Raw genomic sequence first — 12,072 nt, forward strand, 5'->3', positions numbered from 1 at the left:
CAGCAGGGCACATGTGCTGCCTGGGAGCTGGGGTGGATCCACCTGTCAGCCAGAGCTCCTGGTTTGATTCCCCAGCTCTCTGATCATTCCCCCAGCTCTTCCTGGGGGACATGGCCCCCAGATCTGCACATGGGGTTTCAGCAGGCTGCTGCTGCCAGCTGGAGAAATAGCCCAGAGCCGCTGCTATCACCAGCTGGCAGCGGCAGCCTGCTGTCATTCCGTATTATCTGGGGGGCCTGAAAATTTCCAAAACATTTCAGATGGCCTGTTTCATTTTGGAGCTGTTTCGGAGCCCTGAGTTTCGTTTTGGATTCAGTATTTTGACCGTTGAAACGCTTGAATCCAAAATGAAATGGCCGCCAAAATTTTGCACAGCCCTAACAAACACCACTTATTAAAAACATCCTCATAAGACTATTCCTCTTCCTGCTTGGATGGATTTGTTAAACTCTAGAGAAAAGAAAAAACACAAAATTCAGGCACCTGCGGTGAGCTGCATTATGAATGTAGCTTTTGTGATTTTCCCTTTCCTCACTGGTGGTGTATTAAAGTACACCATACGAACATGTCAGTGGATAGCAATCTTTATTAACATGTGGTACTTACTTATCTCCCACAATTCCCAAGTTGATTGTTGGGTAGCCATGTTCTTGGATTGTAGCTAGGAGAGTCGAACGATTGCTGTCTCGGATCTTTCCTGGTAAGAGGTCATCTTCAGGGTTCAATAGCTATAAAACCACATACATCAGTATCCTCAGTACTTTTGTGCACTTGAAATTTCCAGCTCCTGAGATTGGATAATGTTTCTACTGACAGGCACCTATGGCAAGTAAGTTATTTCATACACTGATCTAAGCAGATTCTGAGAGTTTAGAGACTATTCAGCAGCATATAACTAAAAGATATATGGCTGAGTCACGGGTAATGCCAAAAAGTAAGTTCTTCTAGGATTCCCTTTTCAATTGTTTTGATGGGTATGTCTATATAGCATAATGTGGTGCCAGCTAGAGCTTGGAACTCTGCCCAGGCTAATATATACTGCATCTCACCAGGGCTATTAAGACTAGGTGGAGTTCTGCACTCATGGATGTATACAGCTTCTGATAGGAGAGCTAGCTTATTCAGCAAACTTGGGTATCTCTGCACAGCACTGAATTGTGCGTTGGCATAATCAACAGATCCACGTCTGCAAACTTCTTTTCCTCATATCATATAAACCAACCTCATAGTATAAATCAAAACACAAGCTCTGAATTTGCAACTAATCAAGTTGATGGATATATCGAGTGATTCTGATTACTGAAAAGTCAAGGATGTTAATCTAAGGCTGCTGATGCAGGAGTAATAAGGTCTATTGTTTATTCACTTAGACAGATTTTAAATGTGGCAACCTACGATGGACTAGCACAGTTGTTTTCAACCTCTTTAGACTCAAGGCACCCCTCAGAAAATGCCAGTCCTCAATCAGGTTGTCTCATTATTCCAGAATAGTTACAGAGGACAGTGATTCAAAAGGAGTTGCTCTTATTGCTAGGGTAGGCAGAGTACACTACAAGCCTGACTCTACTGCTAACACTCCTTCTGAGCAGTAGGACGACTGACTGGGTCAGGACTGGAAATGTCAATTCTATGCCTACTGAGAAGTCCCTAAAATAAGGTTTGCTTTAAGTTCACTAGAGCAGTGCAAATGGACAATGGATATGACCCAGGTTCTTGTTAGAGATTCAAATATCTCTGACTACATCAGAAGAAAGTGAGAGTTACAGGAGCTTAGTACCTGCAGTAAAACAGGCCCATTTGGAATTAAGATGGGAATTGCTATTCAAAATTCTACTTCTGTGCCTGCAGAAGAAAGACACAGAAAAGATACTTTCTTACCTCATTCCCTGTTGACATGACTGCAACAACTGGAAATTTATTAACTTCTACTTCTGTGACTCCAACAGTTGCTAAGAGACCAATCTCTGATGGACCCATGTGGGTTCCCTTAGCCAGCACACATTCACCTCTTTTAATGTCATGTCCTATAGGTCTGAAAATTATAGCACACAAGAAAGGAAAGAAAAAGAGAATACCATTGAAAATGACATGCACTAGTTGGTCAGGTTTCAAGCGAACAGTGCGTCTCCCTATGGCAGTCATATTTTTTTAAATATCCATGCTTTTTATGGGAAAACAGTATCTTGAAAATATATTGTAAACTGTATATTTAAAGAAGTATTCTTAAAATGAGGATTTTTAACAAACCTGATATCTTGGCCTGGTCGAGCCTGCACAAGAATTCGAACCTCTAGCTCTTCAGTGCCCTATAAAAAAAGAGGTTGCACAAGTTCAAATGTGTTAAACAAAATTAATCGGCTTTTATTTCTCATCATTCTATACAATTTATTTATGGTTCACAAATGATCATGCCACTCTTTGATGTGTTTGCTGCAATGATTGCTTTGTCACATTATGGCCGAAGTATCACCTAGTTTCTCTTTATCTGCTCATCAAGAGCTCATCACAATATGTGCTCCAAGTTAAAGAGTTTACAATAATTATTTCTTATCTGAGCTCATCAAAAAGGACCTGCTTTGAATACATTGCTTGCTTGCCTGTTTTATGACTGAATGTTCAGTTATCTTTCTCATGCAATATACTAAGGTTCTTTGTTGATTTTGTCTATCATGGGAATTCTTTCCCCTTCTGATGTGCTCAAAAGTAATTTCAGAAATAGCATCTACGGAACAAATCAAGAAGCATGGCAAAAAATGTGGCACTGCAGTTATGGATAAGTAGTAAGAAAATATCCACCTTGCCAACTACTCATGTGTCCAAATTTTCAGGGGTTATTTGCATTTATGCAGTGCAAAGATCTCTTCTCCTCCTGGGAACTATGAACATATCTGAGCGTAGTTAATACATCATGTTTATGGACTTTGAATAGGACAGTGGCAGGAAAATTTGAGGCCTACTTTCTATTAGAGCTTTTGAATTCACATATTCAAGATTTCAATGCTCTGGTGGTTTGCTCAACCACCAATGAATCCATTTGAACATTTTAACTTACGGACAATGTGATTCGTATTATAAATATTTAACTTTATACGCCCTGTGAGTGGGTGGGTGATAAATATACTCAGCTCTGGAAAAGTGGCAGTCTGTCAGCAACACTGAATTTATACTATACTTAGAATGGAGCAGAATTTTGTTTTATATCAATGCCTTTCATATTTGTAGTGCTTCAAAGCCATGAGTCAGACACGGGTTTTGCAAGGCAAACAAACATTTAGAAATAACTACCCTGCTGTATGTGACATTAGAGTTTGGTTTTCATTGCTGGACTCGTCAGTGGGGCTTTTCTTTACTTTTATTAAAAGGACCCATTGACTGTTATTTTCATCACAGCAGAGAGGTCCTGTATATGAGATCAGATTCTTCTGACCACTAGTATTCATTGGAGCCATATGTATGCTCTGAATGTCTTTTAATACTTAATGGGCAGAGAAGGTGGAACCATTTCTCAGATTCTTTGCCATTTTAGGATCCAAGTGGTATAAACCTTGTAGTACAGTCCCCGCCACTTAAAACATGCGTGATTAACATGGTTTCCATTTACATTGAGCAAAATGGCTTAGGTCTGAGGAGTTGAAGAGAAAATTTACAGGAAGCTCCAGTTAAGGGTAGAAATAAAGAATTATCTGGGGATTTTTCTTTTGGTGGCGTGAAGTCAAATCATTTCCCACTAGATGTGACTCTGGAAGAAGGCAAGCTCACCTGAAGGACAAAGTAGAGGGATTTCTGATATATCCCAGAAGGTGTTTTCAAGTCCCAAGCTAGAAGCACAGCCTGTATCAGAGGCAGTCAGGCAAGAACCTTATAATGGGACTGGGCTACCTTCATGAGGTTTGATTCTTTACTATTGAGACAACAAGGATTTTAGTGATGATTTCAAAGAAAGCAACAGAAAGCCCACAATCCAGAAAACAGGATGGGGAGTTACAGAGGCATACTGGATAGTTTTGTCTGGAATTTACAGATTGTTCAACTGCATGGAAGATACGTGGCCAGAAACTCAAAAGATATGGGCTATTTTGCTTGAACAAAAATCTTGTAAATAAATCAAAAAACCTCAGAGGGAATTCTTTCTTTTTCTCATCATTTCTTTTGCTAATCTAGAGCATTATATAAACTTTCTCTTCAGAGGCTCAGATCTTGGCCCAGGCAGAGACATATTTAACATGACCATTTGTTGCATTTCTTCCCTCCCATGATGGAAGAAAAGGACTCTGTTCGCCAAACATCAACCTTTTCCTCCTCCATATTTTTCTTGGTTACATAATGAAGGAATATTCTTTTGGGCAATATGCTTCTCTCTACCTTCCTATTTTGATAGGTTCTATTTTTCCTGTAATACCACCTTTTAAATGATGGATAGGCACTGTCACATAGTCTAGGGCAAACGTTAATAAAATCCAGTGACAGCTTGTGTTTGATCCCTACTGACTCTAACGGAGAGATGCTACCTGAACTGTTGTTCTGGTAACATAAGGAAAAGCACCGAAGCTGTAGAGGTCATCATATGTTTCCACTAACAGGAGAGGCAGTTAAGTCAGAATAACTTTCTTCATGCATTGACTCAGGCTAAGAACACTGAAAGAGGCTGTCAGCACCACCACTTTAATTACCACTACCTCAACAATCCAATAAATGATTGAGGCTCCCTGTAGATATGCTGCTAATATAGATTGGCAAGTTCTCAAAGCGTAACAAGTTTACTACATCTCAGTGCAATACATCTTTTGTCTCTTCCTGCTTCAGTATACTGGAAGAGACAAAAGACCTTCAGTAAGCCTGCATGGACTAGGATATTACCTATAGTAGGAATATTGAGAGGTCTATGACATTTCAAGATAAGGAGTCAGGTCATTGGAGTTAGTGAGGTTGGTCATTTTGACTCCTTGTGGATATGGTACCCCAGTCTCAAAAAAAAAGGAGAAAGGTTATGAAATACTGCTCCTTTTGAGACTTTCTCTGCAATCCCTGGTATCATGTTATTGCAAACAGAAGTGAAGCAAAGTAAGTTTTTAATAATGACTCACATCATCTGATTCCCTGATGAGTTCTGTATCTTCCACTTGTACCACAGCATCAGCACCGCAGGGGATTGGAGCACCTGTTGTAACTCGCATTACCTGACCAGGCATCACAGTCTGAGTTGGCTGGAAAATACAAACAAGAAAGGCAAATGAGAACTCACTTGGTTACATTAGATATTAGGAAGAGCTCTCTGTGAGGGTGGCTTAGCAACGGAACATGCTTAGATATGCAGTCTCCATCGCTGGAAGTTTTTAAGTGCAGGTTAGACAAACATTTGTCTGGGATGGTTTAGATGGGAACAATTCTGTCTTGAGTTGGGGGGGGGGGGGGGGGGTTGGAAGTCCTTTCCAGCTCCATTTTCTTTGATTTCATGAGTTTATAAATTTAAAAAGGGAAAGGGAAAACCTCAAAGTGTTTAAAAATTCTGAGACAATTTGGAATGAAAACATCCATATATAGTAAGGCTTATTTTCCGTGTACTGTTGATGCACTATTATTGTCATGAATAAGAGAAAAACCCCATGTAATTAAACAAGAATAACTTACAGATTCATATCTGGCTCAGGTATTAATGGTTTACATGCATTACCATATGATGGATGCATGAAATGAGCTAGTGGTTTCAGTCCTGTTCTCAGTGGAGGGTTGTCCACAAAAACATTGATCACAATGGGTAAAAAACTGGCATGCTTCTCAGCAAAAGATTCAAACAACATAGCTGGGTTTTGTAAATAATGGTTATCAACCCCAATTTGACCCTACCCTGTGCCTAAGGTTTCAGAGAGCTGGTAGCACATGGGCTTGAGCTACTCAGTCATTTGCATCAAATTCAATAGGAACTGAAAGACCACCTCCAGGCCGCTGAGGACACTGATGACTATTATGCTGACTAACATTCATCAGACAGCCCAGCTTTGCAACAGGGGTTAGGTGTGGTTGTCTACACAAAATCCTTACCTCTGTATATCTTTCAGGCGAGATGGATTTGTGTTACCTGGGATCTTTTTAGATTATCCAACAGACATAATCACCCAATTACCCCAGTCACATTTGAGTTCTGCCTGCCAGACATGTTGAAGTTGCAACCAGTTTTCCTTGCATTGCTTTTGAAACCCTACAGTAAAAAATTTCCCCTGATGGGGGAGGGGTATCCTCCATTCCCACATTACAATACAGGTAATGTGGTATGAGAAGCCTGACTCAGAATTCATTCAGGGAAGACTTTGGTACCTTATTAGAAGGTGATATGCCCACTGATTAATCCTGAGAGCCAATATATGACATCCACACTCCTGACCTAGTACAAGAGAACCCTGAAAACCTGGGCCAAAACTGCCTGGAAGATGCTCCCTGAAGAGTGGGGTAGTGTGATGTGTAAGTACCAGGGAGCAAGAATAGGTTAGCCTGATGCATCTGGACTAAGGCCATGCTGTGCATTAAACCCTGCTCCTAGATGACCAGCCCTTTTCCTTAGAGTCAGCTGTAAAAGTTTGAGCAGAATGCTAGCAAGTAGATACTTGCTCAATGTATCTTCTTTAGACTTTAAGCAGTTCTGCTAAGGCTAAGTCTTGATCCAATCCCTGGCCTGGATTCTGTCTGCCCAAATGTATGATCCAGCCTTGCTTTTTGCAGGGTCTCATCCTTCTACTTCCTCTGAGTCACCTGACTCTGGTATAGATCAGTGGTTCCTGACCTTGGCTTGTTCTTTGGACAGCAATTTTGGCTCAGACCTGAGGTGTTCAATCCTTATCTAATCACTGCTCTTTGACTGCCCACATGCCAGTTTCTGACAAGAGCAGCAATAGCACCAGCAACAAGAACAAGAGCAACAGCAGTAATAAGTTGTTCTGTGATAACCACACAAGACCACAGTTCAAACCCTCTGCAGAAAAAATATAACTTCTTAAGAAGCCAGCATTCTGCAACAAACCAACACCTGACACTCGAGAAAAAGCTAATCTCCTCAATTATTATTTTGCGTCAGTTTTCCACCAGCTCAAGGGGATCACCCCTCTTGACAGGGCACAAGACTACAAAGGTATGGGTGACCATATGCCTACATTTGGTGAAGACCTTGTGAGGGAACACCTTGGGAGGCTGGACATCCATAAGTCAGTGGGCTCTGATGGAATGCACCCAAGAATGGTAAACAAGTTGGCCGACATTATAGCTCTACCATTGGCACAGATATTTGAGAACTTGTGGCACTCAGGAGAAGTTCCTGAAGACTGGAAGAGGGCCAATGTGGTGCCTATCTTCAAGAATGGGAGGAAGGAAGATCCAGGGAACTACAGGCCAATCAGTTTGACCTCAATCCCTGGGAAAATCTTGGAAAAAATTATCAAAGAATCCATCAACAACAGGCTGACAGAAGGCGCCATTCTGAGAGACAGCCAACATGGCTTTGTTTCAGGTAGGCTGAGCCTGACCAACCTCATCTCCTTCTATGACCAGGACACGTCACCCGGACCAGGGGGGTGGAGGGCGGGGTTTGGGGGAAGGTTGATGTCATTTACTTAGATTTCAAAAAGCCTTTGATTTGGTCTCCCATGATGTCCTTATGACAAAACTGGGGAACTGCAGCCTCGACAACCTTATGGTCCAATGGCTTGGGAACTGGCTTTGTGGTTGGACCCAGAGAGTGATTGTTGATGGAAACGAGTCAGCATGGCGTATGGTGACCAGTGGCATCCCTTAGGTTCAGTACTCGGACTGGTACTCTTTAATATATTCATTAACGGCCTGGATTTGGGCATCAGAAACAGACTGGTTAAGTTCATGGATGACACAAAACTGTGGGGAAGCATGGACACCCTGGAGGATAGGCTGGGGATTCAGGCCAACCTGGATAGGCTTGCAAGATGAAGCCTAATGACCTTCAACATAGAGAAATGCAAGGTGCTCCACCTCAGGAGGAAAATCTCTTATCATACCTATAGGCTTAGCAGTGCTTCACTCAGTAGCACTACGTCTGAAAGAGACTTGGGGATCATGATTAACCACCAGATAAATATGAGCCACCAATGCAATGCTGCAGCCGGCCAAGCAAATAAAACCCTGGCTTGCATCTACCAATGCATCTCAAACAAGACCCAAGACCCACTTTATTCAGCCTTGGTGAGGCTGCAGCTGGAGTACTGCATCCAATTCTGGGCTCCACACTTTAAAAAGGACATGGAGAAGCTCAGAGAGTCCAGAGGAGAGCCACATGCATGATCAGAGGTCAAAAGAGCAGGCCATATGAGAAGCTGAGAGGCACGATACTCTTCAGCTTGGCTAATCGTAGACTCAGGGGGCACTTGGTGGCAGCCTATAAATATATCAGGGGTGTTCATCAGGTCCTGGGAGAACATTTGTTCACCAGGGCTCCTCCAGGGAAAACAAGGTTCAATGGTCACAAACTGGACAAGGTCCAGTTTTAGACTGGACATAAGGAAGAACTTCTTTACTGTTCGAGTATGCAGAGTTTGGAATAGACTCCCCCTAGAAGCGGTGCAAGCGCCTACTCTGGACACACTTAAGATGTGCTTGGACGATTATCTTGCTGGGGTCCTTTGACCCCAGCTGACTTCCTGCCCTTAGACAGGGGGCTGGACCAGATGATCTCACGAGGTCCCTTCCAGCCCTAATGTCTGTGAATCCATGAACAGCAGCATCAAGAAATAAATGGTGTGAACATTTAAAAAAATTGCATCATCAATAAATTTATTATAACTATGTTTTTTTTTCAAAATCCACAGTCAAAATCATTGTTTGGCCACAGTCACTGAAGGAAGGAAGGGAGGGAGAGAAGGAGGGAGGGAGACCTTGTTAGTAAAATGGAAGATAAAAGTAAAGTGCAATTGTGCAAATGTGATTTTTTGTGCAAAGTTGCACATCTGCTCCATCCATCCTTCTGCATCAGTTTTTGTGTAGTGATATTCTCGAAAGTGCCAAATTAAATCTGGAACATGTGTACTTCAAAAGCTGATGTACTCAGCACATTGGGGCAGTTCTAGAGGGAGGGTAATTTTCTTTATCAGCTGTATTAGTGCAGGGATGCTCAAGCCCCAATCCAAGGGTCAGACCCAGCCTGCAGAGCTGTGTCCTTTGCCCTATGGGGCTCCCTAAGGGTCTGAAAATTGGGTGGGGGAGTGGTGGCAGCATTAATGGCTGCTCCTCTTGGTGCCAAATTTCCAGAGCCATGGGGAGCCTCATGACATTGCCTTGTGCAGCAGATTGTACCACTGCAAGGCCAGATCCAGGCAAGTGGGGTTGGGACACTGTCTAGCTGGATCCAGGCATGAAAGATGAGGCCAGTGCGTGACCAGATCTAGGAATGCAGAATTGGGCTGGCATGCAGGGCTGGGCTGATTTGTGGCCAGATCTAGGCATGTGGGGTGGGCTAGTGTGTGGCTGGATCCAGGGTCAAGATGGCATGCTGGATTGCACCCACAAACCAACCCCAAGCACCAACCCTGTGTGGGATCCTGCCTACAGACCGACCCTGCATCAGTCATCAGGCCCATGGGGCTGGAAGATTGGGTCTCATTGCATTAGAATGGTTAATTGACCCCCCAAGACAAGGCTGAATTTAGTTTTGGGACTTCTAAGGTCAAGGGAGCTTTCAATAGGACAAGCAAAATGAGAACTAAAAAGGCTGTAATTATGACATCTTGTGCCTAGAGTTCCATTAACCCTCTGATCCAGGGAGCATATTATAGTACGTCTCGGGTGATTGGAGAATGGAATCTAGGTCATTCCTATGCATCTTAGTAAGCACTCTGGATGGCTCCGGTGAAGATATTCTGTGGGTTAGAAGCACAGAATTATAAGTAGTAGCGTTAAAAGCGACCTTCAGAGATCATCTAGTCCAACACCCTGCCTGAGCCTCATTCAAACCATCCTATACAGAGCCATTGTCTAACTGATTAGCAAAACTACACAGTCAGCTCCAACACAACCACAAGACATAACACCCTAACCTGCCACAGTTAATACAGAGGGACCACAGTGGTCAGTGTCCTGTTGCTGCAAATGTTGGTATAATATGCTTGAGAGATCCAAGGAAGAGGGCCACAGCCCCCTGCTACACAGGAAGGTAACCCCCCTGCCCTGCCCCCACCCATTCCATACCAATCTGACCATGGGGTAAAATTCTTTCCTGAACCCCAAATATGAACTCTAGCTAATCTGACCCTGAGCAGAGTGGCAAGACCCTCTAGCCAGTTACCTCTGGGTTTAAATTTCAGCAGAAGCACTGGCACACCTGTCAAAATCCCCAGCCTTGGCTGCAGCCAGTGTTTCTGAAGAATGCAAATCTGTCTCCCTCCATCCCAACTCCTGCCACCAACACATGTAGCTGCAGTAGAGGGAAAATATTTCCTGGCCCCATGTGAAAACCAGCAAAACCCAGAGCATATGCACTACTCATAGTAGGACACAAGCATAGATCATCCCTGGCTCTCATACTTAGCTTCACTTTTAAGGAATTTATAGAGATATTCTGACCTAAGGATACAGAAACTGCCACAACTATATTAGCTGTAGGTACATTTTATCTGGAAATCTTTTAAAAAGTAGTTAAAAATGATTTGCCTTCTCTAGGCAGAAAAATAATCTATCCAATCTAGAATTTTGTGTACGACTGTCAGAAAGAGAGACTTTGAGAAACAAAACCATCAGCTTTTGCCTTGACACATAAGAAATGAAAGCTCTTATATATTTGATCTTAATTATAGTATAATGAACATACCATTCTTTATATAAAGTTATAATATTGTTTTAAATTTATTAAGTGTTTTTTGTCCTGTATCAGTGGGTTTCAAGGGTTAACTGTAAGATGCATTAAAAAAAATCCCTCTGATTTTAATGGGTTATCTTTTGGCTTGAAGGACCACAAGTTGCATAACATGACTAGAAAAGTGCCAGAATTCAATGGGTGAGGTTAATTATGGTAAAATGTGCTGTAAATATTCATGCTTTTGCAGCTTACTGCTAGGTGAATTAGCATAATGACTCTTTTCTGAGTTGTCCACTTCAAATGATTTAAAGCATCTAAATATACTTATGCATAGCACCTGGTGTTTTACAACGATTATTGTTGACTGCATATTTATAAACTCCTTTTCTGCTCCTCATTACATTGAACCTATTCATTTGTTTCCTGAATAACTATTCAGGTATACACAAAGGTATACTGTCTTGCAACTTGAAGGATTTTCATTCTTCTTTCCTTTAGGATAGACACTGACATGAAAACACAGTGATAGGTACTGTATTAATACTAGATATGACCTTAGCATGAGAGAACACAAAAGCAGAGCAGTGGATACAGAAACTGAAGGATATGTATTAACCTTGAGAGGTGCCTAACAGGCTGCATATACACATTCAAATAATCTAGGAGAATTCTCCCAGGTTTGTTCTTGTGGTAGAAAAACTTACCCAGAGCCACATGTACAGACGTTTGAATGCTGAGGTCCTGAAGAGTGGAGAGCCTGCAATGCTGACACTGAGTGCAGTGCTGACACTGTGCAGCCAGTGGGAGGGCCTATGCAAACAACTCTGTATGGGCTATAGGTTTCCTTAGTCTGCCTGACAACAGATGACAGCAGTGTATAGGGCAGCCCTGATTGGGTAACCCAGATTGCCCATAGTTAGTCTATGTTGTCAGCATGTACAGACATTCATTCTCTCAGGAGAAACTCTCCTGGAAGTGATTTAACCCTGGTTGTATCCAAGTTATTTTTCTCCTGGAGTGGCTATTTTCACTTTGGGAGAAACAGCCTGAACATCTGTACACTTGTTTGTCCTGGGAAAGCTGTAGCTCTCAGGAGAAACTGAACATCTGTACAAGGCCAGAATCTTTTCAGATATGAAATGTTGCTTGACACAGCTCATGAAAGAAAAGATCTGAACACTAGAGAGTGGAGTTCAGACAAAGATCTGAAAATATTGTGGAGGACAGAAGACAGGAAGCTGCAGGGGCAACTCCTGATGCCTGCTGAA

General features: G+C 42.4%; 1 protein-coding gene across 1 annotated transcript in view; it reads right to left on the reverse strand.

The window, feature by feature from the left end:
* The window catches only part of GPHN (gephyrin), a 400,537-nt gene that overhangs the window by 54,879 nt on the left and 333,586 nt on the right, over positions 1-12,072 (reverse strand). The window contains exons 16-19 of the mRNA XM_025201357.1: positions 5,085-5,204; positions 2,248-2,306; positions 1,879-2,032; positions 607-728 (exon numbers count right to left, since the gene is read on the reverse strand). Coding sequence (XP_025057142.1) covers positions 607-728; positions 1,879-2,032; positions 2,248-2,306; positions 5,085-5,204 — 455 coding nt within the window. The remainder of the gene's footprint in view (positions 1-606; positions 729-1,878; positions 2,033-2,247; positions 2,307-5,084; positions 5,205-12,072) is intronic.

This window comes from Alligator sinensis, unplaced genomic scaffold, assembly GCF_000455745.1.
Source record: "Alligator sinensis unplaced genomic scaffold, ASM45574v1 scaffold768_5, whole genome shotgun sequence".
NCBI classification, from domain to species: Eukaryota; Metazoa; Chordata; order Crocodylia; family Alligatoridae; genus Alligator; species Alligator sinensis.